Consider the following 27,587-nt stretch of genomic DNA (forward strand, 5'->3'; position numbering starts at 1 on the left):
GTAACAAAAAAAATCCCTTGTATCTTCCATGGACTGCTTAAGGTTACAGATGCTCACAGTTAAGGCTTATGTTTTGGGGTCCCTGGGAGGATATAAGTTCCAGTTCTTTTTTGTATAATGATGAAAGTAACATAAAAGATTCTAGGATGGCAGGTACAAAGAGCATGTTAAGAACAGCCCTTGAAAATATATATTATCATTGCAGACATCTTCTTGGGGTCAAGTCATAATGTTCCCAAATAAATAACTGTCCATCCATGAGAACTTTGTTTATGTTATTGATACTTTGTTTTGGTTTTGGTTTTTTGCCCTAATTCTTGGAGAGAGGACTTTATGACTAAAAACAAACCAAAAAAAAAAAAAAAAAAACCTTCCAAAAAGAGATTATGATTATTAATTAAGAAAGAACTCTAGCTGATGATGGAGAAAGTTCAAAGATGTTGTATTATTCTTTTTTTCTTCTTCTTCTTCTAAAACAATTAAGGCCAAGCACAGTGACTCACATCTGTAATCCCAGCATTTTGGGAGGCTTGAGGCAGGTGAATCACCTGAGGTCAGGAGTTCAAAACCAGCCCTACCAACATGGTGAAACCCCGTCTCTACTAAAAATACAAAAATTCACTGGGTGTGGTGGCACATGCCTGTAATCCCAGCTACTCGGGAGGCTGAGGCAAGGGAATCACTTGAACCCAAGAGGCGGAGGTTGCAGTGAGCTGAGATCATACCATTGCACTCCAGCCTGGGCAACAGAGCAAGACTCCATCTCAAAAAAAAAAAAAAAACACTTAAAACTAAAGGAAAATATTAGTTGTTTGCTGTTACATAATAAATTAGTCCAAAACTTAGCAGCCTAAAACAATAATAAATATTTACTATCTCACACAGTTTCTGCGGATCAAAAACTTGAGAGTAGCTTAGTTTTGTGGTTCTGGGCTGGAGTGTCCCATAGGCTGCAGTCAATGTGTCAGCAGGGACTTTGTTCTGGCTTTGGATTGACTCACTCACATGGCTGTTGTCAGGAGGACCCAGTTCCTCATCACATGGACCTCTCCTTTGTGCTCTTTGAGCATCCTAACAGCATGGCACTGGCTTCACCCAGAGCAAGTGATCCCACAGAAAGCAAGAAAGAAGCTTCAGGCATGCACTGTCCCTCCCACTATATTTTATTCAAATATGTCACGAGAGTAAGTCACTGAGTACAGACCACACTCCAGGGGAGCAGAATTAGCTCCACCTAAAAAGCAGAGGTGTGGGTTTGATAAAGGGATGGGAGACCCATGCCACCAGAAGGGTGGACGGGACCTTAGCCAGATACTCTAGTGATGCTCAGGGACAAAGAAAGAGAGAGTGCACGGAGTCTGAGCACAAACTCACAGCTATGGTCCGTGCTGGGGCTGGAGATGGGGGGAAGGAGCAAAGGAACACCTGGCCAGACCACCCTGAGAGTCCTCTGGGAGCCAGGACTGTGGAGCAGAGAGAGATAATGGAAACAAAGATGTGTTAGAGATTTCCTGAGGATGAGGCCAGGAGGCCACCAGAGAAGTGAATGCAGGTAAAGACAGTGGTTTTGATCAGGGAGCAAGGGTGGATGCCCCAGGCCAGCCCAAGAGCTTGGCGCCACTGGAGGAAGTGCGTTATACCAATCAGAGCTTCTTTTGCTGCTGCTGAAATGGAACAGTGCCATCGGGCCGCCTTCTCCACTGGAGATGTTCCTTCAGCTCAGCAGGACGCTAGCTTGGAACTCAGAGTGCACGTTTTTGTGGATTGAGAGGAGGGCCGACACCTTGGCAGGATAGCCTCTGGAGCTGCCTTTTGAGGATGTTTGCCTATTGGCATTTGCAGTACTCCACGCTTCAAGAGTGAGCCGCTTTCTCTTCTCGTCATGGAGTTAAATTCCCAGGATGTCATCTTCCTTTTCTTTAGAGCCCGTTTCCAAAACTCAACTTTAGTTTGCTTCCCAAATTGCCCTCCTAACCTCCATAGACTGAGTTTATTTGTCTTGATGGATGAATCAGAGTCTCAAACTCATCTCTTTTGCTCCAACTCTCTTGGCAGAGAACACAGGAAGATGAGTTTTGCTTATGTGTGTTTTTGGGGAGGACTTTTTTTCCTTTGTTTTTCTGTCTCAGCCATAGTTTGTGGGCGAGCCGGCACCTGGGACCTTAACTGCCTCTAAGCGTGGGCTGAGGCCACATGAGGAGTTCTACCCAGTACCGTTTGTGATGCTCCCTAATTCCAGGATGGACTGCAGTTTTCCAAATCCAAGGCTCATGGGAACTGGGGAAATTACTTTCCTGGAGCCAGCCTTATCTTATTTGTCCATGTTTCATTCATACAAATTGGAAATACTCCCACAGCTAAACTGCCTGCTGACCATCTACCTAGGCAGTGGAGCTGTGGATGCTCAATGGCTTTCCTCAGCACTTTCCTAATCTCTTAGCTTCGCACTGTTTACGTGGTAGCCAACCGATTGAGAACAGATCATGTTTTTGCTGTGTTATTAATAAAGTGCAAGAAGTTGAATTCCTGTAATTCTAGTTCCTTTTCTGCCGTTATCTAGGAAGGAGCTTAGGCAAATATTTAGCCCCTGGGGCCTCTTATATAAGAGATTTGGTCAAGATGGATCTCAGGGCCCTTCTAAGTCTCAAGTTCATTGACTATACCATAATTTAGGAATGTGAAAATATTAGTAGGAAAGGATTTATTTACCTCAAGAGGAGAATCTCTATACTTTCTCCTGTCACCCAGCTCACTAGAAAGGATCTGTACCTTAACAAGAGATTTCCCTCTGCAGCAGTTTCTTCATGTTGGGTAATAGAATCTAAGTTCATGTTTTTCTCTTAAAACCATACAAATGTTCTTAACATCTTTGTATACCTGAAGCTTATGCTTTGCTGATTGTTTCTTTTAAATCCATTTTCCCAATATAAAAATATTGCTTGTCAACACAGACTTGCACTTCTGCAGTTTTATTTGTTTGTTTGTTTTTCAGTCACTCAGGCTGGAGTGCAGTGGTGCAATGTCAGCTCACTGCAACCTCCTGAGGTGGGAAGATCACTGGGCTCAAGGGATCCTCCTACCTTAGCCCCCCAGGTAGCTGGGATCACAGGCACATGCCATCACACCCAGCAAAATTTTATTTTTTTGCTGTTTTTTTGGGAGGGGTAAAGATGGGGTTTCACCATGTTGCCCAGGCTGCTCTGAAACTCCTAGGCTCAAGGGATCTGCCCATCTTGGCCTCCCAAAATGCTGGGATTACAAGTGTGAGGCATCATGCCAGCCTGCAGTTTTCAATAGTTACTCTAAACGTCACTTGGGTTTCTCCCACTAAAAAATCTGACCACTTAACATCCAATTTTTAAATTTTATAAATTGACTAATAAAGGAATATTTTGCTACAGCATTAATCTTTATCTTTTATCTCCTGGGTTTTATCTAAGTTTTTAAATGAAATTGCTACTGTTTTATAGATATTTAACTTATGATCTATGTTAGCATAAGGGTAAAAATTGAGAATCAGCAATTCTGGTCATTTTATTGCTCTAGTTGAGTGGCTGAGTCAGAAACATAAAAAGGGCATACCCAAACATTGACCTATTTGTACCTACGAACAGCTGAGTTCCGATTTTTAAATAGGTCACAGTTAATCAAAATCTCTGCACTTTAATCTTTTCCAAATGCTAAACCATGCCCTTCTACAAACTGTGGAATAAAAGCAGTCATAGCTAGCTATGTCTAGCATAGTCCAGAGTCCCCTGAAAATCTTTTCAGTGATCCACAACAACAAAAGCCAGTTTCTTGGAATGGTTCATACACTCTTGTTATTTAAACCTTCATAGGAAAATACTAAACAGTGTGTATTTTGGTAGTGACATTGGTTCACTCAACTACTCAGCAGTTTGTTGATTACCTGCTCAACACCAGGCGTTGGATCACAGGAAAGAACTAGAGAGAATAAATTGACTGGTCCTTAGCAGCACTGAGCCCATGATCTAATAGGGTATGCAGCAATTTCAATGCATTGTGAAAATGGGATGATAAGGGAGAGTCATGTAAGAACCAGGCCCGCATTCTAAGTTGGAGGGGTTGGATTCAGGAGTGAAGATAGGTGAGGAAAGGTCAAGGGAGGCTTGTCAAACAAAAAGGAAACTAACCTGAGACACAAAGGATATCTAGGAGTTAACCAAGCAAAGGTATGGAGGGGTGGGAAATGGGGGAATATTCTAAAAAAAGCAATGGCACGTGCAAAGGCTAGGGGCTAGGGAGAGCAAGACATGCTTGAGGAGCCAGAGGAAGTTCGTTATGGCTGGAGCTCAGGGTTCAGGAGGGATGTGGCAAGAAATGAGGCTGGGAAAAGCTACTCAGAGTCAGATCTTATCTATTCTGGATTTTACAGTTTAGTAAATGTATTCATTCAGGACCATTATCTTCTTTCTGGCAGTTAGAAAGTTTTTCTCAAGAGGAAGATGTAAATCTAAAACATTTCAAATCCCAGAGAGAAAACATTTTCTCTAATATAAGGATTGCTGGACTCTACCCAGGAGTGTTTACCAAGTGTTAACATTGACTTTTAAAATCTTCCTAGGATTCCTGCCATACAAGGTAATTCTATGCATATGGCATCTTTTTAATGATTTGCAAGACAAAACACAAAGCATATTTTCAAATACTGATTTGCACATTAAACACTAATTGAAAACATTATAATCCAATAAAAAGGGCTGGGGTTCCCAGATCACTTTATTCTAAGATGTGGGTTGGACTTTAGCCATTTGACCACGATGGGGTTATCATCCACTGATTCTCACCTATTTGGGGTTGCAAGTCTACGCTACTTATCCAGAACCACTCAGATAACACCTCAGAAACATTTCAGACCAGGTGCAAATAGTAAGCCATGAAACCTGTTTATGATTCCAGCAATATGTGACCTTTTCTTCAAAATATATTAATGCTTTTACTTTCTTGTTTTTCTTTCTGTCTTGGTAGCTTGTAGACATAACTAATCTCCTTGGCTTGACATTGAAAACCTCTGTAATCTAGTCTGGCCTACAGTTCTTAAGATTCTGTTTTCTTCTCCACAAACACCTCATTCTCCAACAAAGCAAAATGAGACAGAACACTCCAGCAATACAGATTATGTAAAGAGGCACCATGGTAGCATAGGGGAGGCTTTGGGTTTGGACTCAGAAAACCTAAATTCATGTCCTGCCCACTCCATTTCCAGTCTGTGTGACCTCCACAAGACACTTAGCCTCACTGAACCTCAATTTCTTTATCAGCAAAATGACTGGCTTCTCTCACAAGATGGCCGGGAAAATAAAAATGAAGTAATGGAGGTAAAAACTTGCTGTGAGGCCAGGTGCTGTGGCTCACAGCTGTAATCTCAGCACTTTGGGAGGCCGAGGCGGGAGGATCAGTTTAGCCCAGAAGTTTGACACCAGCCTGGCAACACAGCAAGACCCTATCTCATTATTTTTAAAAAAAGTAAAAATAAAAATAAAATTTCTCTGGGAGGTGTAAAGCCCATTATTAATGTAAAGTACAGCAGTCCACCCTCATCCATGGTTTTGCTTTCCAGTTTCAGTTATCTGCAGTCAGCCTTGGTCTGAAAATATTACATGGGAAATTCCAAAAACAAACACTTTCTGGTTTTAAATTCCACGCAGTCCTGAGTAGCGTGAAGAAATCTCACCCCATCCAGCTCTGTCCATGCGAATTTTTTCGTTTGTGTAGGGTGTCCACACTGTCGACGCCACCCACTCATTACTCAGTCAGCAGCTGTCTCAGCTGTCAGATTGACTGTCATGGTATCACAGTGCTTGTGTTCCAAGAAACCCTGATTTTACTTAATAATGGCCCCAAAGCACAAAAATAATGAATGTGGTTTATTGTTATAGTTGTTCTATTTTATTATTAGTTGCTGTTAATCTCTTACTGTGCCTAATGTACAAAATAGATTTTATCAGAGGTATGTATATATGGGAAAACACAGGGAAAAACGTAATATTAATATATACTATTAATATATATTGTATAAAGTTCAGTACTCTCCACAGTTTCAGGCATCCACTGGGGGTTGTAGAAAGTATCCTCTGCAGGGATAAAGGTGGAGAACATACCCAAAAAGCAAGGATGAGGGAGGCATAAACAGCAGCTCCAAGGCCAATTTCGGGAGTACTGAGAACATTTTCTTCCTTGTGCCTATAAATAATGAGTTTCCTATTTTTATGTATGGTTGCTCTGAAGAGGCGCCAAATCTGAAATCCCCTGTTTTATGAGGAAATTATTTTCATTTACATAAACAAAAGAATAAAGTCTCCAAGGCCAGAACTGATGGTTGCTCTAGAAGGAATGCCTTTGGAAGTTCTACAGTAAGCTCCAGGTTCACCTCACCCTTAGGATACTTTGCATCTAGTTTCTCCCAGTCCTTGTAAAGGCATTATGTCCTCACCTTTAAAATCCAGTCTACGGATGGGTGTACTGGCTCACACATGTAATCCCAACACTTTGGGAGGCCAATGCAGGGGAATCACTTGAGCCCAGGAGTTCGAGACCAGCCTGGGCAACACAGGGAGAGCCTGTCTCTATGGAAAAAAATTTTTAAACTTAGCCAGGCATGGTGGTATGTGCCTGTAGTCCCAGCTACTTGGAACGCTGAGTTGGGAGGATCTCTTGAGCCCTAAAGGACGAAGCTGCAGTGAGCCATGATTGTACTACTGCCCTCCATCCTGGATAACAGAGTGTGAGAGCCTGTCTCAAAAAAAGAAGAGAAATCTACCTTAGAAACCATGAAAAACTCCTTTCTGTGTCTCCCTGCACTGTTAGGGAACTAATAATTCAAGTAAAATAAAAAACAAAACTCAAAAAAAGAAAGCACCATTAATTAAAGAAAAATAATGACTGCCTAAAATTAGCCAAAGTGCCAGTGCAGAGATTTCTGATTTGAAAAATGCCAATAAGAGCAGAAAAGAGTATTTCCATGCCCCTGCGATCTCCTTCTGTGGGTAACATGTCCCACAGGCATTGGCATAGCTTTGCTTCACCTTGTTCCCATTTCTCACAGCTCACACCCAGCCGGATGGGCTCCTCTGTCCCCTAGCCGGATAAGAGCAAGTGTGACTTGCCTTGCTAAACGGTCAATTCCTTATGCAGAGCCTTCCAGTTCTCACCAGGCAGGTCCTCCTCTCCTGTGATCAGAGAGGCATATCCATTTCCCTGATTTCAGAGCTGTGCTATTTGGCACTTCTGAGCCTCACTGAACAGTCTGGCTCTTCCTGGCCCAGATTGTTTACTGCACCCACATCTAGCACCTTCTCAGTTCCTCTCAGCACTCGGGAAAATTGTCTTGTAGCTGAACTCAAACACACAGTAATACATATCCTAAGTACCCAAGACACACACACGAGAAGAACTAGCCCACACGGGGGTAAGAGAAGCATTCTGTTCCAGGTTCAGCCTTAGGGACGACACTAGAGAAAATACCAAAAATGGGAGAAGAAACACGAAGTCTTGCTAGGAAGCTGAGAGAAAATCTGAGAACACAGGGCCGGGCGCGGTGGCTCACGCCTGTAATCCCAGCACTTTGGGAGGCCGAGGCGGGTGGATCACGAGGTCAGGAGATCGAGAACATCCTGGCTAACACGGTGAAACCCCGTCTCTATCAAAAATACAAAAAACTAGCCGGGCGAGGTGGCGGGCGCCTGTAGTCCCAGCTACTCTGGAGGCTGAGGCAGGAGAATGGCGTGAACCTGGGAGGCGGAGCTTGCAGTGAGCCGAGATCTCGCAACTGCACTCCAGCCTGGGCGACAGAGCGAGACTCCGTCTCAAAAAAAAAAAAAAGAAAGAAAATCTGAGAACTCTCAGCAAGGAGTACATGAGCAAAGGATGGGGTAGATAACGGAGAACTTTTCAGTCTCCGGACATCACAAAAGGACTCAGAAAATGACCAGAGAGACCAAGCTGGAGAAGAGGAAAACACTGAGAAAGAGCAGGAGGAGCTCAGTTATGCGCGGCTGGCTAACGTCTGGGGCTGTCTGCCAGGGAGTCGCGGCGGCTGGGCTGTGACAATGGGAGTCCGGGGCCTGGAGGGTAAAAACATACACAAGTACAAACGCCAGATGCCCGCCAAGCAGCCATCACGCCCTGCGCTCTGCTCCACGGAATCCTGAAGGGGGCTATTCACACACAGAGATCCCTTTCTTCATCCTCCGCCTTGCCCTCTTAAACCAAACCGAATGTCTTAACAGAGAGGCAGTTGGATCAGCAATGAGCAAAAGGCGACTCCCAAGTTCGAGGGATTTTGAATAAGACCCACGCACTCCAGACACAGAGCCCCATCTCCGCACAGCACAGTCAAGGGTAGGAATGAGGAAGGTAGAAGAGGGGCAGGATGCACATGGAAGACGACTGCCCTGTTTTATGGAAATGGAAAGCAGTCCAGAAGGAGAACTGCGATACCCTGTCAAAGGAAGGGAAGTTAGACACTGCCCTCTGTCCACCCCCGCGCGATCGAAGTGATGGTGATGCTGGTGTTATCAGGTGTCTGTACCCTTCATGCAGAACCCGCCCACTGCATTTTCTCAATTCTCCGTGAATACTGGCACCTCCCAAGTAGCACTTGGTCTCTCACTCCCCCAAAAGACCTAGGAACATAATTTCTTCTAATCTGTTCCCCTCTCCTCCTTTCTAACTTTCCACCTTCCTGTTTTCCTAATCATCTGAGTATCTCCTGCTTTAAAACCATGTTTTAATTAAGTGCTTCTACCTAGGGAGTTTTTTTTTTTTTTTTTTTTTTTTTTTTTTTTTTTTTTTTTTAGATAGCTGTGCCAGACTCCACGCCCAAACCAATGAGAAATTAGGAGTGCAGCCCAGGAATGGACATTTTTTTCGGCACACCCAGATGAGTCCAGTGTGCAGCCAGGATTGGCAACCACTGGATAAGATCCTGAAGGACAGAATCCTTCCTAGAGGCCAGTACCCGGTGGCTGAGGCTCTGCGTGTCTGCTGCCTATTTCTGCAGATGCCCCGCTATGTAATCTTTTCCAACCTGCATAGCCTTCTGGAGTCTGAACAAACCTCTGTTTGGTAGCTCCTGGTCTAAGAAGGTCACCCTATACTGCACTGTCGGACCCCACAGGCACTTTCCAGTGCTATCAGCCTGGCCTGAAGGATTTGCTGGGATTTCTAAAGTGTATATCTCTTTCTTGGGCAGAGTGGTGCTAAACACTTGCCTGGTTCTCAGGGAGCTGAAGAACTTTAGTCTTCTACTAAAGACCCAAGATGTTAAGCTTCCTGGTCCTCCTTGGTTGTCAGAGTGTACAGGGAACAGCAGAATTGACCCCACTGTAGCGTCCTCCCAGGGAGTTCACGCCTCAGCCTTCAGCTTCGCAAAATGTTCTCAGGAGGAGGTTTAGCAAGTCCAACTCTCCTAAAGTAGAAGATCACTTGGGAATCTCTTACATTCTCTTCCCCAGAGGCACATCTATTTCGTTTTGTTTATTTATTTATTTATTTATTCTTGAGACAGCCTTGCTCTGTCGCCAGGCTGGAGTGCTGTGGTGTGATCTCGGTGCCCTGCAACCTCCGCCTCCCAGGTTCAAGCAATTCTTCTGCCTCAGCCTTCCAAGTAGCTGGGACTACAGGCATATGCCACCAAAATTAGCCTGGCTAATTTTTTGTATTTTTAGTAGAGACAGGTTTTCACCATGTTAGCCAGGATGGTCTCGATCTTCTGATCTTGTGATCTGCCCGCCTCCGCCTCCCAAAGTGCTGGGATTACGGGCTTGACACACCCCGTGCCCAGCCAAGCACATCTATTTCTAAGCAGACTGTAATTCTCGTTAGCACAGGGCCTATGGATAGAGACTAAGCTTTGAAGATGGGTGAGCCTCCCCTTACAGGTAGTTCAAGAAACCCTTCCTGATGTCTGAGGATACCAGGCACTGGGTTAGTATGTAGGAGACTGAGAGTGGACAGGGACTCCAAGATGAAGTGTCCTAGCCAGGCTTGGTGGCTCTCACCTGTAGTCTCAGTCACTCAGGAGGCTGAGGCAGGAAGATGGCATGAGCTTCGACTTCTGGGAGTCCAAGACCAGCCTGGGCAACGTAACAGGATCCCATCCCAAAAAAAGAAGGAGAAATTTCCTAGGGAAACTCACCATCTAGGCTTCTAGGAATCCCAGAATCAGGTGTGACCATCCACATGGTTAGCAATAAGTTTCCTATGGAAACTTCCCAATCCAATTCAGTGCTTTCAGAATAGGAAACTGCTAGCAAAAACATTTAATACTTGTATTTAAGGTGAGTCATAGTCCAGACAGAACAGGCCCATGAGATGTGGAAAAAATGTGTTTCCAAGACTCTGTTAACATCACTAGGGAGTTTCCTCTCAGGAAGGCACTCTCTATAAAGTCAGTTCTTGCAGGTCCTCAAACCAATTCGAAACCTAGCCTGCTGATTCAACTTGTGTGGACCTCAGCCAGTCTGGTATTAGGATGATAGTGTAGGTATTCCAACTTCCTAGAGGAGCTCTGCTGAATAAGTTAGCTCATGCCCGGGCAATGTTGTTGACACAGCCCGTGTTACCTCATCCATCACATGGTTACCAGAGCGAGTTCACCATCTTGCACACCTGATCACGGTTTTAAGTCCTTCATGGATTTACTTCATGGCAGTAGCAGGGTCCCTTCAAGAATGACACCAGATCACATGTACCAGAACCACCATGGGCAAAAACCACAGCCTGGAGTCAGACTCTTTGTCAGTACCCTACTTTTTTTAGTGCTAGACCCATACAAGGAAGGGGACAAGAATAAGAAAACATCATCAAGGGCCAAATGCGGTAGCTCACGCCTGTAATCCCAGCACTCTGGGAGTCCGAAGCGGGCAGATCACCTGAGGTCTGGAGTTCGAGATCAGCCTGGCCAATGGGGTGAAACCCCATTGCTGCTAAAATTACAAAAATTAGCCAGGTGTGGTGGCATGTGCCTGTAGTCTCAGCTACTCGGGAGGCTGAGGCAGGAGAACTGCTTGAACCTGGGAGGTGGAGGCTGCTGTGAGCCGAGATTGCACCACTGCACTCCAGCCTGGGCGACAGAGTAATACTTCATTTCAAAAACAAAAAGAAAACATCATTAAATAAGAGATTTGTTTGCAAGCAACCAACACATTGCAAGAAGCAACTTTCTGTGCATGTTCCATGGTCAGTTCAAACTTACAGTGTTAATTGTGAGATATCACAAGATTGACAGTGATTGTAGTGAGACATCTGAGTACTGCGTCCACTTGAGAAAAATAGACTTAATGCTCCCTACAAAGATTCTCAGCGTCAAAGATTGGAGCCAAAATGAGGTGTCTTATTAATCCAGAGGTAACTAGCAATCAGCCAGGAAACTCAGCTCACAAGATCTGGGCACGCGGTCACCAGAACTGCACAGTATTGAATGGTCTGCTCTTAGACAGACTGGCCCTGCAAATGCATGCCTGGAAGCTAAGCAAGGCCTTGCTATTCACTTACCTGCTTTACCTGGGGTGGGGTGGGGACGGGCCAGGTAGTCAGCAGCAAGCTGATGGAACTGCCTCTGGAGAAACTAGTGAGAGGGAGTGCCAAATCTGTCTTCCTTTCACCCAAAGGACCACACATAGCCTTCCCAGGGCTAAAATGTCGGCTAGATAGTGCTTGCCCTGGTACTTCTGGTCTCCCCACTGTGGTTCAGTGCCTCCTCATAGCCCAGGTGATACCTGAAATTCAGCAAATTTAAACCCAAGTCCACCCCTTCCCCTTCCTCAATCCAGCACCTTCCTCAGACCGACACCCCTGCTTCTGTTCATGATGCAGCAGCCTCCTGTAATGTTTGAGGCTCACAGCCTTTAAGTCATGCCCCTCTTCCCCACATCCAGTCACTTATTGGGTAGTGTTAGTTCCTCCTGAATAATCCCCCAAGTCTTCCCCTTTTCTCTCTCTTATTGCTGCGATCTTGAGTTAGAGCCTTAATCCCCACCATGTCCCATCCTGCTGCAGAGACCTCCAAAATCATCTTGGGAAATGCCACTTGAATCATGACACTCCCACTTTCAGAGACACATTGGAGGGTAAGGCCACCTCATCTGCCTTCTGCTATGCCCTTCACCACACACGAATCCTCTTCCCAGGCTGGCCTGCACGCTCACTGTTCCGAGGCGGCCAGTGTTTTCCTGCCTCTCCTCAGGCAGGCCGCTGTCTTTCACCTTCCTTGATTAAAGTCTAATTTCTGCAATGAAAAGTAACAGCTCATACTTATTGAATGTTTACCCCATGCCAGGTAAACCTTCCTTTTGATGGTCTAGTGACTGAGATCCTACCATTCCATTTCACAGATGAACAAAGCGGGGGAAGTGAAGTAACTCGTGCAATGTTGCATCACTCAGGAGTGGTAGAGCAGAATTCCTGATTCCAAGTCCACGTCCAAACTCACTATAGTCTATTACCTCCCAGCATTTTGTTCTTACTCTAACTGCGCTAAACCTCCCCAACACCTCCCCAGTAGATTATATTTAGAGAAGAGGAAGCAATTCTTACACACTTTTGCCCTAGACGTGTTTGGCAGGGTCCCATTATTATAAACTATGGGTTCTTCATTCACACTAAAGTGGAAATAACTAACAGTAGGTTCCATAACCAGATGAATTTGCCTTAAACTAAAAGCTTGAGATTAAATCTGGCCTACGCTGCTCAAAGTGTTGTACTTTCTTCTCCTCCCCTGCTGTCCTCAGCCAGTACTCCTGAGACCATGTGCTAGATTCCCATACCAGGGTTCAGCTGCTACATCATCCCGCCTCTGGAAGTTCCCTAAATGACGTGCCTTGGCAGATGGCTCTGCTCTTTAATTAGCCATACAGTTACTGCTTCCCCTTATTTAATATCCGGAAGCTTCCACTTGTTTCATCCCCTTCCCCCTCTTGGCCATAGTGCCTTCCTACTATTCTTTCCCGTTTTGTACTTTTGTGTGGTCCTGTTCCCTTCAATGTGTTATCAGAATCTCATCTCAATCTAGGGATTTTTGCCAAGCTGTCTGAACTCTCTATCTCCATATGTGGTATCTGAGATCCTTCCTAAACCCTGATTTTCCCCTTATTTGGTATTAATGCACACACTATTTTCAGGACCCAGCATAAAGAGTCAAGATGAGTGTTGTTTGCAAATCTGTCATAACTTGGAGAAGTCCCCATACTCAAATGTCTTAGCCGTGTTAGTATGTACTCAGTAAGAGGCCAAGCACAGTGGCTTACGCCTGTAATCCCAGCACTTTCAGAGGCCGAGGAGGGAGGATCACTTGAAGCCAAGGGTTCGAGACCAGCCTGGGCAACAAAGCAAGACCCCGTCTCTACAAAAAAAAAAAAAAAAAATTATTTTTTAATTAGCCGGGCATGGTTGCACTTGCCTGTAGTCCTAGCTCCTTGGGAGGCTGAGGCAGAAGGATCCGTGAGACTAGGAGTTTGAAGTCTGCAGTGAGCTATGATCGTAGCACTATTGCACTCCTGCCTCAGTGACAGAGCAAGACTCTGTCTATAAAAACTTTTAAAAAGTCAGGCACGGTGGCTTATGCCTTTAATCCTAGCTTTTTGGGAGGCTGAGGCGGGTGGATCACCCGAGGTCAGGAGTTCGAGACCAGCCTGGCCAACATGGTGAAACCCCATCTCTACTAAAAGGCCGAGGTGGGCAGATCACGACGTCAGGAGATCGAGACCACCCTGACTAACACGGTGAAACCCTGTCTCTACTAAAAATACAAAAAAAAAAAAAAAAAAAATTAGCTAGGCGTGGTGGCAGGCGCCTGTAGTCCCAGCTACTCCGGAGGCTGAGGCAGGAGAATGGCCTGAACCCAGGAGGCCGAGCTTGCAGTGAGCCAAGATCACGCCACTGCACTGCAGCCTGAGTGACAGAGCGAGACTCCATCAAAAAATATATATATATACATATATATATAAATCAGCCGGGTGTGGTGATGGGTGCCTGTAATCCCAGCTACTCAGGAGAACCCACGGGGCAGAGGTTGCAGTGAGCCGAGATCACAGCACTTTACTCCAGCCTGGGCAAAAGGGCAAAACTCCATCTCAAAAAAATAAAACTTAAATAAATAATAATTAATAATAAAATAAATGCTCAGTGAGAACCATAATGTGAATAGTATAACCCAGCATGATTTGGTGTGAGGATGATTGATAATCCTTTTCTTCCAGCAGACCTACCCATCTCAGTGGGATTTGCTTCAAGTGATGTATATTCAAATTAATTTGCATCTCCTGGTCATATACTAATTGGTTGGTGAGTGGTTAGTAGCCAAGAAACATTGCTTATGGCAAGAGAAAGTCAAGTGGAAGATTAAAGAAAATCATGATGAATAATCTGCCAACTGATAAATAAGATAGCTATAACACCACTTTGGTGAGGTGTACGCTTTTGGCCATGTGTACACTGGTGCATTTTCAAGACAGTGGCTATCTTTTCACTTCTGTTTGGCTAATCGTGTTATGTTGTTCTGAAGTTACTGCTACCCTATACCCACTTCATACAACCTGAGTTCTGTCTCCTTCCAATGAACATGAAGAACATTTGATTCCATGGTTCCTGGTTCAGTTCTGATTCCAACAGGATGCTGGCATCCTCAATTAGGCCAGCTGAGGATAGCATTAGAGAACAGTGATGCACTACGCCCTGTGGAACTTACTGAACCCAACAGGATTTTAGAGAAGAAATAAGGGGGAGCCTGAAGCTGTTAGGCTTCAAAAAATGTGAAAGAGAAATGAAACTTCAGCCTTAGAATGTCCAATAAAGTGTGATAATAAATAAGAGGAGGGAAGATATTCCAAGTAGGCAAGACCATCAGCATAAGCAAAGGTGCTGAAAGGGGTAGTGAATATGTAATGGTAGGTGAGCAGGACTGCTGGGAGCAGAGAGAGAGTTTGGGTAGAAATGACGTAGAAGAGTGAATTGGTAAAAATAGAAGAGATGATGGGGAAATGAGGAAAGCAAAGAAGCAACAAATATATAGTTCAATATGATATTGGAGGACAGAAATTGATTATTGGGGGAAATCTGACTTTTGACTATTTCCCAGGCTTAATTCAAGTATATTTAGCTTTCAAACATGACTGCTTCTAGTATGTTCTACACAGCTCTTTCAGATGAAAAAAATTGGCTAACTAGGTAAAGGGTGATACCTTTATAAGCTCTATTTTTTTAATCCCTGAGGAAGTGAACCATATTATGAGTCACATACATTGTGTTTAGGGTAGATGAGGAAATGTGTTGAACTGATCTGCAGAGAATGAGAGCTCCAGACCCAGGCAGTGGGACTTCAGAACTTCATAGATGCCAACGATGCCATATGACCCAGTTCTAGGACACATTCTTGATAGGTTCACTTACTTCCAAACCCAAAGAGGATATTCTTAGACACTTCCTAGTTTCTTCATCTTGTAAAAGTGGTTAAGTGGCTTCTCCAAGGTATTTTGGCTATAAATTGTAGACAAGGATTCAGAGCCAAGTGTTCTGTCCCCAAGAATGCTTTTGCCTTTTTTTTTTTAAATAGTAACATCATGAGGACATCTCAGGTCATGGCTGGGGAGTGCTTTGTGCTCTGTAAGAGACTAGGAAATTGTTCACATACTTCTTTAATATTGTTCCTGCTGTGCTTTTTATAGGATAACACATTTTAACTCTGTCCTCACTACTAAGACTTTATATAAAATCAGCTGGAATGAATTGCTGGTCAAATTCAAAATTAATTTCATGTCAAAGTCTTTTCCTCATGATATTTGTGTGTTTTGTGAAAACTGCCCTTCTTAAACTCTTCTGAACAAACTCATAATACTCCAAATTTAAATCCATCCATCTATAAAACTACCTTTTCTATATCAGTAGTACTTTTTCAGAACATACCTATTTCTAGATTATAATCAAATATTCTTAATATAATCTGGTAGTCTGTGAGTCTTTTGTCTAGAACTTAATTTAAAGTGGCAAAGGAGGTCACATGCGTTGGCTCACACCTGCAATCCCAGTACTTTGGGAGGCCAAGGCGGGTGGATCACGTGGTCAGGAGACCGAGACCATCCTGGCTAACATGGTCACCCCGTCTCTAATAAAAAGACAAGAAGTTAGCCGGACATGGTGGTGGGTGCCTGTAGTCCCAGCTACTTGGGAGGCTGAGGCAGGAGAATGGCGCGAACCTGGGAGGCGGAGCTTGCAGTGAGCCAAGATTGCACTACTGCACTCCAGCCTGGGCGACAGAGCAAGACTCTGTCTCAAAAAAAAAAAAGGTGAGAGGACAAAGGAGAAGCCAGGCATGGTGGCTCACACCTGTAATCCCAGCACTTTGAGAGGTCGAGGCAGGTGGATTGCCTGAGCTCAGAAGTTCAAGACCAGCCTGGCCGACATGGCAAGACCCCATACTACAAAAAATACAAAAATTAGCCAGGTGTGGTGGTACACACCTGCAGTCCTAGCTACTTGGGAGGCTGAGGTTGGAGGATTGTTTGGGTCCAGGAGATTGAGGCTGCAGTGAGCCATGTCCATGCCACTATGCTCCAGTCTGAGTGAAAGAGAAGACCCTGTCTCTAAAAAGAAAATATATGGCAAAGGAGGAGTATGCAGACTTAGGTGGAGATTCTGCAGGAGACTTCTAAGTACTTTTAAGGTGATCTGATTCATTAAATTGAATTTTAGTTTACTTTATTTTTAATGTTTATTTTTTATTTGCATAAATTTATGGAGTACAAATGTAATTTTGTTCCAAGGATATATTTCATAGTAGTGAATTTTTGTTTTGTTCCAAACTTAGAACTTTTGTCTTCCTTGCTATAACTTCCTTTAGGATCTGGCTATCTTTCTTCATTTTTTCTTTCTTCTCCTTCTCCTTCACCTCCTCTGTATTAATCTGTTCTCATGCTGCTAATAAATACATACCCGAGACTGAGTAACTTATAAGAAAAAGAGGTTTAATGGACTCACAGCTCCACGTGGCTGGGGAGGCCTCACAATCATGGTGGAAGGCAGAGGAGGAGTAAAGTCACATCTTACATGGCAGCAAGCAAGAGAGCATGTGCAGGGGAATTGCCCTTTATAAAACCATCAGATCTCATGAGACTTAGTCACTATTACGAGAACAGCACAGGAAAAACCTGTCCTCATGATTCAATTACCTTCCACCAGGTCCCATCCCCCACCCCCATGACACGTGGGAATTATGGGAGCTACACTTCAAGATTTGGGTGGGGACACAGTCAAACCATATCATCCTCCCCCCCTTCTTTCTTCTTCTTCTTTCCCTTCATGGAATGATCAAAAAGAAGAGACCCTCTAAGGAATGATCAAAAAGAAGAGACGCTCTAAGGTTACTGAGCAATAGTTATAAAAAATAGGCAAGGCAAGAAAATGAATTTAGAGGGTTGAGAAGGATCTAAAGAGATTGAATGAGAATTAATTGAGTGTGTAAGGTAAAAGGAAAATGGGGTAGCCTGGTTTGGGTACAGTCATCTGGATAGAAAAATGTGGGTAGTCCACCTTGGGTGGATATCTCTTTACATCAGCCAACACTGAAGACAGCTTGGTTGCTTTCTGGAGTTGCCGAGGGTGGGTACAGGGCAGAGGGAGGCAGTGCACAGTCCTTTATTCTATGAACAGGATGTTTGCTACACAGATGTTTGAGCAGCCTGAAGCTCTTAATGGAACAAGGGCAAGGATAAGTAAATAATTGGACCTATCCTGATGTTTGTCCCTATACATTTCAGAATTCTGTGACCTGTTTTAAATGGAATCCAAACACTGAGTATGAGTTAGATGATAGTGTTGTTATTACCCTTCGCCTGGCCTTGAGGAGTGATTTTGAGCTTTCTGTATGAGAAAATTAGCTCAGAGTGACCTGAAAATTTCTTTATTCTTAAAAACATAAATAAATTCCGGATCTGCCTTGACCTTCTTGGAAGAAAGGCAGAGTGGAAAGAGTTAGAAGTTATTTGGTACAGAGTCATTGAGTAGAGTGCTCTCCTGAGGTAGAACAGAACTGTCAGGAATTGCAATTCAAGATGATTGTTGGCAGTGAAATTGCTTCTCAATGGAAAATGTGGGATGATGGTTCTTGAGAGTCGGGGAAGAGAGTGCAGCATTGTTGAGGCTGCCATCGTATCCACCGAAAACATTTTCAGCATCTCTTCTCTTCTATACAAGACTTGTCCTCTTGGTGTCCCTGTGGGTCACTATTAAGTAGCTTGCTTATTCTTTCTCACTATGTGTCTTCATTTACGTTTCGCTAAAACTTCTGTAATTTGCTTTTATCAAGAGTTTTTCAGCCAGGTGCAGTGGCTCACACCTGTAATCTGAGCACTTTAGGAGACCGAGGTGGGCGGATCACCTGAGGTCAGGGGTTCAAGACCAGCCTGGCCAACATGGCAAAACCCCATCTCTACTAAAAATACAAAAATTAGCCAGGCATGGTGGCGGGCACCTGTAATTCCCACTACTTGGGAGGCTGAGGCAGGAGGATCACTTGAACCCAGGAGGCGGAGGTTGCAGTGAGCCAAGATCACACCATTGCACCCTGGGCAACAAGAGCAAAACTCCATCTCAAAAAAAAAAAAAAGAATGTTTCCATTCCCTATGCATATTCTGGGGGAATTTCCAGACCAGGTAAGTGGTAAAGAACCAATCACAGCTTAGTAAATAGGAATCCTACTGGGCATCAGCTCTGAACAAAGTACCGGGAAGAATGTTGAATCCCTACAGATTTTTGCAACACAGGAAGTCAGGTGGAGGCCAACCTGCCTCCACCTACTCTAAGAGGTCTGTTGATCACTTGAATATTACACTAATAATTTATTGATGTGACTTTCTTTTGCAAGAGATTGTATCTTAAACCAAAAGGCGGTTCTTGTAGGTTAGTACTTTCCAGTTTACATATTGTTTTGTTAGTAAACCCAGCATTTGTTCAAGGATATTTGAAATAGCCAAGGGTTTTTGTAAGTGTTGTGCAGCAAACTAATCCTAACAGCCCCTCCTCTGCCCTTCCACTCCATCACCCCAACAGGAGTCAGTGAATATTACAGATTTTTGTAGTATGGAAGTCTTGTAGAATTCTAGGCATAGCCTGGTGGCAGGATTGACAAAATCATTTACATTCTTAGAATAATCCAAATGTTGACTCAACCCATTTACCTAAGGTATTCCAAGCACTGGGAGAGGAGAAAGAGGAACCCATGCTAAGATTTGTCCTAATATTGAATCCCCTGAAGATGGCTGTCATTCAAAGTATTCCTGGGTTCAGGTATTTTTAAAGAATTCATGGCTGGGCACTGTTGCTAACACTTGTAATCCCAGCACTTTGGGAGGCCGAAGTAAGAGGATTGCTTGAGCTCAGGAGTTTGAGACCAGCCTGGTCAACATAGCAAGACTCTGTCTCTACAAAAATAAAAATTAAAAAAGAATCCTTGCTTGTCCTAGAGTGTTTTGCTTCTTGGAATAGTAAGAGGATTGGGGGAAAACAGATATATCATATCTGCCCTCTATTTAGTGCTTCAATTTTAGTACAAATAATTTCTAAATTATGCCATGGTTATTGGTGCAGAGATAGACACATAGACCAGTGGAAAAAAATACAGAGTCCAGAAATAGACCCACACATATGCAGTGGGTCTTGTAGATTTCCACAAAGGCATTATTATGATTCATTGGGAAAAAGAAGGTCTTTTCAACAAATGGTGCTGAAGTAATTGGATGTCCTTTTAGGGGAGGAAAAATGAACCTTGACCTCTGCCTCATAGCACACACAAAAATTAATTCAAGATGGAGCAAAAACTTAAATGTGAAAGGTAAAACCATAAAGCTTGTAGAAAAAAACAGGAGATCTTCATAGCCTTGGGCTAGGCAAAAATTTTCTTAAACAGGACACAGAAAGCACTAACCATAGAAAAGAAAACTTGATAAATTGGACTATACTAAAACTAAGAACATCTGTTTTTAAATCCCATGGGAAAAATCCATAGCATGTCTTCAAGATCTCTGGCAGAAAATCAGTCTGGAACCCGTCCGTTAGCCCTCTAGAATCTGCCCCCTGCCCAAGACTGATGACCCTGCTACCTGTACTGGCAATAGGGAGATGAACACGGTTCAAGTAAGTAGGTTTTGGCAGGGCTGAGGCCCTCAGATCCTCACAATAAAATTGTCTTGCATTCCTTGTGTGATTTGGATCTGTGAGAAGCAGCTTTGTTCCCGAGCTCCCCCCAGATCTCTGAACACTGGTATGTTCTTCTCAGAACAATCCTTTGAGATCCCCTGAGCTTTGAAGTCCTCCTGCCAAGTCTGTGTGTGGGAAGGAGAACAGAGCAGCGTGAGGGCCGTTCGAGAGGTGGGCGAAGGCAGTTCAAAGCACAGCCAGATGCGGCTCTGTGGTGTCCAAGCCCTTGGGGTCCCAGAGCCCTAGAGGAAGCCTGGGATAGGGTGAGGCCCAGCCCTTTGCAGGGTGCTGTATTGCTGCATCCAGACTAGGAAATGTCTGAGACAGAGCCAGAAACATAAATACTGCACCACTGTGCTCACCACATTCATGTTAGCAGCATAAGAGCCAAGCCCCCTGGCCAGGATATATGCTTCCTATTCAGACCTATGGTTTGGAGGGAAGGAAGCACGAAATGTATTTAGAGCTTTCCAAACTTTGATTGTTTGGCACATTCCTACAAAGGGAAAAAATAAAAATATCCCATGAGATTAAAAAAAAAATCAGCTTCTAATGCTTTAGATGAGTGGGAAAATCTTGCACACTGGGGTCATTTCCTTTCTGTTTCAAGAAATTAATATTGTGCTGGAAATAGCCTGTTGCAAAAGGAGAGACTTCATGTCCTTTGAATGCTGATTATGCCAGAAAACTTTCCAGCCCTAAAGGGGAGGTTGTCCCTTTCCCAGGACTCTGATGCAAGATGACCCTGCAGTTTGCTATTTTGCTAGGATAGGAGACCCAAGTCAACAGAGATTTAAAATTCGGAAGGGGTCATTAATTTATTCATTCAAGAAACCATGCTGAGCATGGAATAGGGGCCAGGTTCGGTTCTGGAGTCTCACACTGCCCCACATGAGGAACCCAGGCTGCCAGCTCCGTGACCGTCCTCTGCAGACAGTCCCGAGTCTTTCTGAAGCCCCCTGGTGGCTGAACCCTGGCATTTAGAATTAGCAGAAGTGACATACTAATTACCAGTAAATAAAAAGTAGGTGTGCACCTCTCTCCTGCAGATGCCGGGAAACCAGGCCATCAGCGGACAGGCGCAGTCAGCAGCACCCGCTGTCTCGGTATCTGTTAGCTTCCACAGTGTTGTGTTTCAGAGCCGAACCAGAAATCGCCCAGGGGGGTTACTTGCATCAGCTCCGGAAAATGTGTAAAGGATTGAAGTCCTGAGGCTTTCCCATAATGTCTTATTTAGGCATCAGTCTCCCTCAGTTGATTAGAGCAGGAATCAGCAAATTTCTTAATAAAAGGCCAGTGACAGTCAATACTTTTAGGCCATGCAGTCTCAGCCACAACTGCTCTGGCAGCCAGAGACAGCAGGAAACAAATAAGTGTGGCTGTGTTCCAACAGAACTTTATTTTATGGACATTTCCTTACAATTTTCACACTTTGTGAAATATCCATCTTTTAATTTTTTTTTTCAACCATTTAAAAATGCAGGCCGGGCACAGTGGCTCAGGCCTGTAATCCCAACGCTTTGGGAGGCCGAGACGGGAGGATCGCTTGAGTTCAGGGGTTCAAGACTAGCCTGGCCAACATGGCAAAACTCTTTCTACTGAAAATACAAAAATTAGCTGGGCATGCACATGTAGTCCCAGCTACTTGGGAGGCTGAGGCATGGGAATCGCTTGAGCTTGAACCCAGGAGGTGGAGATTGCCGTGAGCCAAGATCATGCCACTGTACTCCAGCCTGAGCAACAGACTGAGATCCTGTCTCAAAAAAATAAAATTTTTCTTAATTAAAAAAAATAAAAATGCAAACACCATTCTTAGCTCACAGGCCATGCAAAAACAGATGGCAGGCCAGATTTGGCCCGCAGGCCATAGTTAGCTAACCTAGGACCAGAGAGTCCCACCACTTTCACAGCAAAAAGGATGCACATGGTTTGTGTTGACTCTGAGTAGGGACCTTCTCCAAAGGGTGCCGTGATACAGAAGGTGGTGGGTGTGTTCCCTAATTGTGGGAATGGAAGAGCATCACTCTGGCGTCTCTCAGTGGTCCCATACCTGCTGACTCTATTTAGGCGGTGGCTTGAGGGTGCCCCCCACTTGCCAATGCCTCCTGCTAGGGACCTGCACACTGAGAACCCTGGGAAAGGGCCCTCTCCTTGGGGACCCTGGTCACACCCAGTAGATCAGTCACTCGTCTTCCTTCTTACCAGCTGCCTCACCTGACCACACTGGGAGAAGGACCCTTGTACCACCTTCCTCGACACCCGGGCCTCTTCTGTTCAAAGGTGCCTTCCGGCAAGGCATGGTGGCTCACACCTATAATCCCAGCATTTGGGGAGGCTGAGGCAGGAGAATTACTTGAAGCCAGGAATTCAGGAGCAGCCTGAGCAACATAGCAAGACCCTGTCTCTACAAAAGAAAATTAAAAATGAACTGGCATGGTAGTGCATGCGTATAGTCCCAGCTACTCGGGAGGTTGAGGTGGGAGGATCGTTGGAGACCAGGAGTTTGAGGCTGCAGTGAACTGTGAACAAGCCACTGCACTCCAGCCTGGGTGGAAGAACGAGATTTTGTGGCAAAAAATAATAATAATAAAATTAAATTAAAAATAAAGATGTCCCTTGCGATCCCCTAAGGCACACAGCACTCCTTTTCTTCCCTGTCTCATCACCCGTTTCAACCTTAGATCCTGAGCTTCTTGAGGCAGAGGCTTCCATCTTGTCTGGGTGCTCAGCACATTTTCAAATATTCTCTTAGGTGTTTTTCTCCATTACCCACGGAGCGGTTGCTTGTTGCCTTTCCAAGCAAAATAGAAATAGCAGTAAACAAAAGAAGAAAAACACTGAACATTTTGGAACTAAAATTTTATTATTACTGGAAAAGTCCCAGATAATAAAAAAAAAACAGCTGGTAAATTAGCACTCATTTAAGCATGGTCTGGGGAAGAAGAAAATGTTCATAACAAATTTTTCTTCCTGATTGTTTTTGTTTGTTTAGATTTATGCATTCCCAAAGTGGACCTTAAAATCATGCTGGTGGCAGGAGGAAGCCAGTGTACTCTTTGAAATTTGCTTCAGATAATCCACCAAGGGGACGGCTTCATAAACACAATTATTATTTTCTCCCTAAGATGCTGACTCATGGGAAGGGCTATTTAAAAGATGACTTTGCCTTTGTGCCCTCTCCTGCAGGTCCTTCCATAGTGACGCCCCCCAAGGACATCTGGAATGTCACTGGTGCCCAGGTGTACTTGAGCTGTGAGGTCATCGGAATCCCGACACCTGTCCTCATCTGGAACAAGGTCAGTGGCACAGACTTCAAGAAGACGTCCTAGGCTGACAAGCTTCTCTTGCACTGCACAATGATGGTAAAACGTTAAAGCCTTAGCATGCTTTGTTGACTGCAGATGCTCCAAGGTGAAACCTTAGGGCAGTCATACAGGCACCTCCTCTGGATTCATGGGACAAAAACCAGTCCCTGCCATGCTTTAATTAGCAGCATCCTAGAAACTGAGAAACTGGAAGAACAATAATGCTGAACACCTGAACCCACCTTCGGGGTGTGTGTGCACCTGTGGCGTGTGTATGTGTGTGCATATGTGGGTGTGAGTGAAGTGTGTGTGTCTGTGTGTGCACCCTCAGTGGAGACAATATAGCATAGGGGTTAAAAGTGTATGTTTCTCTCTTTCTGTCCCAAAATACCACCTCCAAGCCCCCACCAAGCTGTTTGTGATGTCATCAGTCTCCTCATTTAAGACTGAACATTTAGCTGATACTTTAGATCCTGTCTGCTTGGAGGCATTATTATTATTTTACTGGGAGGCTCAGCTAAGAAGGTAAAAGGACATAAAGCCCTGTAGCCTTCTCCTGTGAGCATGGATTATTTTTTTCAGATTCCCTAAGTGCGGGAGATGGATGAGTACATTTTAAGAGCACTTGGAAGCAGGGTAGAAGGAGTGAGGTGGGATCTATTCTTCTAAGTACCAAGGCTGTAGAACCACAAGTTACGGACAAAGGAGACCACTCCAGAACAGAGCATTAAAAAGGAACAAGAGGAGGAATAGCAAAGAAAAAAATTTCTCCTTTCTGAATTTTGCTAAATGCTGGCCCCAAGTGGAAAAAGCATGATATTCTTTTAATAAATCAGTTTTGAAATGACTTCCCAAATGGAAAAAAAGAAAAAAAAAAGTGTGAGGCTGAGTGCAGTAGCACATGCCTGTAATCCCAGCACTTTGGGAGGCTGAAGCAGGAGGATCACTCGAGTCCCGGAGTTTGAGACCAGCCTGACCAACACAGTGAGACTTCGTTCTTACAAATAATTTTTTTTAATTAGCTGGGCATGGTGAGGCATGCCTGTGGTCCCAGCTACTCAGGACACTATGGTGGAAAAACCCCTTGCGCCAGGAGATCGAGGCTGCAGTGAGCTGTGATTGCCCCACTACACTCTAGCCTGTCTCAAAAGAAACGAAAGAAAAGGAAAAGAAAAAGGAAAGAGTGTGAATTCCTTAGCCAGGTTGGCTAGGTTCTCTGCAAGCCAGGGTTTCTCAGCCTCAGCACTATTGACATTTGGGGCCGGATAATTCTTTGTTGTGAGGGCTGCCCGTGCTTTGGAAGATGTTTAGCAGCACCCCCACCTCTAACCACTATATAATGGTAGCATCTCCCATCCCCCTGTCGTGAGAATTAAAAGCATCTTCAGACATTGCCACACGTTCCCTAAGAGTGTGGGGCTGGGGAATTGCCCTGTACTGAAAACCACTGCTATTAGCCTCAGCTCCCTTCTCTACATTATTGAAGTGGCATGTAATTATCATAAAGATTAAATAAAGTAATGCAGGTAAAAATCACTTGATACATAGTTAGCACTCAGTAGACATTAGCTACTGTTCCTGGAAATTTTTCCCTTCGAGTGGCATTGTCTTGTATAATTATCTTCATATTTGAAGAACAACATCTTCTCAGCATGTATGGTATGGAGGAGGGAAAAGAAAACACTTACTTGCCATTAACTAATACTTCACAATTATACCATACACTTAGGTTTTTGTCTTTTTTTTTTTTTTGAGATGGAGTTTCACTCTTGTTGCCTGGGCTGGAGTGCAATGGCATGATCTCGGCTCACTGCAACCTCCACCTTCCGGGTTCAAGTGATTCTCCTGCCTCAGCCTCCCAAGTAGTTGGGATTACAGGAGCCCGCCACCATGCCTAACTTTGTATTTTTAGTACAGACAGGGTTTCTCCATGTTGGTCAGGCTGGTCTCAAACTCCCGACTTCAGGTAATCCGCCTGCCTCGGCCTCCCAAAGTGCTAGGATTACAGGCGTGAGCCACCACACCTAGTCGTTTTTGTCCTTTTTATACATTTTGAATTGCTTAGCCTCACAACTGTCCTACGAAGAATTAAAAAAAAATTATCAAACTCATGCTACCAAAAAAGAAACTTCGTTTAAGTAAAAGGGCATAACCAGACATCCCTTTTTAGCTACCCTACTTCTCCAGCAAGCTCTAAGGTGGATGATGGTCTCCCTTGACTATTTCGTTTGCTCATTGTGTGACCGGAGGAGCAACTTCTAGAACTCCAGGAGGACTGTGGCTCCCGCAGTCGGAGCTCTTTCTGTTGCAAGTTCTACCAGCCCATCTGAAACTAACCTAGGCAAAACAAAAAACGGGAGCGGGGTCCAGCCTCAAGGGCCCCTGCATCCGGGTACACACGCCATGAGAACTCTAACTCTTGACTCTTTGCTCTCAATATACTAGTCTCATTTTCTTCTGCTTCAGAAAGCTTCCTGTGCAGTGGGAGATGTCAACTCCACTCACATTTTTATCACAGCTTAAAGACCCCAGAGGAAAGAAAGGATTTCCCTTCTCCCTGCTGCGTTGTGAAAATCCCACTGAAGGGCTCAAGCCCAGGTCGGGTCACCTGCTAACCTCTGGCTCCCCCGTGCGGCCAGAGGGATGCGGCCACTGACATTGGCACCAGCGTGAATCCCCCTGGTTTGTGTAAAATCTGGCAACAGATACCAGAAAATGCCTGAGGTGGGGGTGATGGCAGAGTCAACACTACTATACCATCCTTTACAGTGAAGCTTCTCTTAAAGGAGCAATAAAATTTCACCCCAATCAATTATGTTTTTAAGAGGAAGGCGGAGCAAGAGCAATTAAGAGCAGAAATGCAGTCCGTGGATGATTTCCCCTCCATCCTTACTGCAAGAACTGCAGGCGTTCCTCACTGCTAATTTGGAGATTGCTGGTTTGCTCAGGGTGTGGGGAGGTGGAGAAATAATGTTCCAAGGAATACTCGTGAAAAATTCCATTGCAGTTCTCTACAGTTTCCTAGGGATACTTACACAATGAGAAGCGAGGGTCACCCAAGTGTCCTGGGGCATGTGACCTTATTGGCAAATCTTGGCAAAAAATAATTTCTTCAGTCCTTGCTCTACCCAATCCCAGCTAAAGTATTCACATACCAGAGGAATACGTTTGCCTCGGGAATCTTTTCCCTTTTAGGACTGTACAGGGCAGATCCCAATAGGCCTCACTGAGGGCTTGTCCTCAGGGCTATTCAAAAACACCACAGCAGTTGAGGCCCGTGTGGTGGCTCACACCTGTAGTCCCTAGCTACTTGGGAGGCTGAGGTGGGAAGATCGCTTGAGCCCAGTAGGTGGGGCTGCAGTGAGCTATGATGGCACCACTGCGCTCCAACCTGGGTGACAGAGCAAGATCCCGTAACAAAACCCACTATGTCAGTCAATGAGATGGGTGCTGAAGAAAAGAAGTGAAGAGGAAGTAGGAGAGAAACAATTTTTTCTGCAGACTTTCCAGAACAAGCAAAACCCAACTATGATGCTCTGCCAGTTGTCCTCTACCTTCATAATGTAATTTGCCACATGCATGACCCAAAGCAGTGTTTCTTACACTGCAGACTGTGACTCATCAGCGAGTCCTGGAACTAACGTAGCGATCACAACCAGCATGTTCTTATAAAAAATAAAAAATAGAACAGAACCTATGTTAAGGCATCACACTTACCACTTAAAAAGGTGTCATTTCCTGAAACTTTTGTATATTCCAGATTACAATGTAAAATGTATTTCTTAGTTTGGGCCATGTCAAAACTAAGGAAACTTGGGAAGTCACTGTCCTAAATAATTAAACGGGGTATTTGTTTTCTCATCGCTGTCCTTGTAACCAGACTGTTAAGAATACAGACATATTTACTAGCACATGTGTTTCAAATCCAATTTAAGAGTAGAACACCTTTTTGGATAGAATATTAGAATCCACGCTTGTTAAACAAGAGAAACTGAGGCTTAAATAAAGACAGCATGTCTTTCTAGCTCAAGGATTCTTAGCAACAGCAGAATTAATGGCACAAGGCTTCTCTC

The 27,587-nt window shown here is 44.4% G+C and overlaps 1 protein-coding gene across 1 annotated transcript in view; it reads left to right on the plus strand.

Annotated features, from left to right (window-relative positions):
- The window catches only part of IGFBP7 (insulin like growth factor binding protein 7), a 77,201-nt gene that overhangs the window by 43,953 nt on the left and 5,661 nt on the right, over positions 1–27,587 (plus strand). Inside the window, exon 2 of the mRNA XM_005555209.4 lies at positions 23,396–23,505. Within this exon, the coding sequence (XP_005555266.2) occupies positions 23,396–23,505 (110 nt within the window). The remainder of the gene's footprint in view (positions 1–23,395; positions 23,506–27,587) is intronic.

This window comes from Macaca fascicularis, chromosome 5 (genome assembly GCF_037993035.2).
Source record: "Macaca fascicularis isolate 582-1 chromosome 5, T2T-MFA8v1.1".
Lineage (NCBI taxonomy): Eukaryota > Metazoa > Chordata > Mammalia > Primates > Cercopithecidae > Macaca > Macaca fascicularis.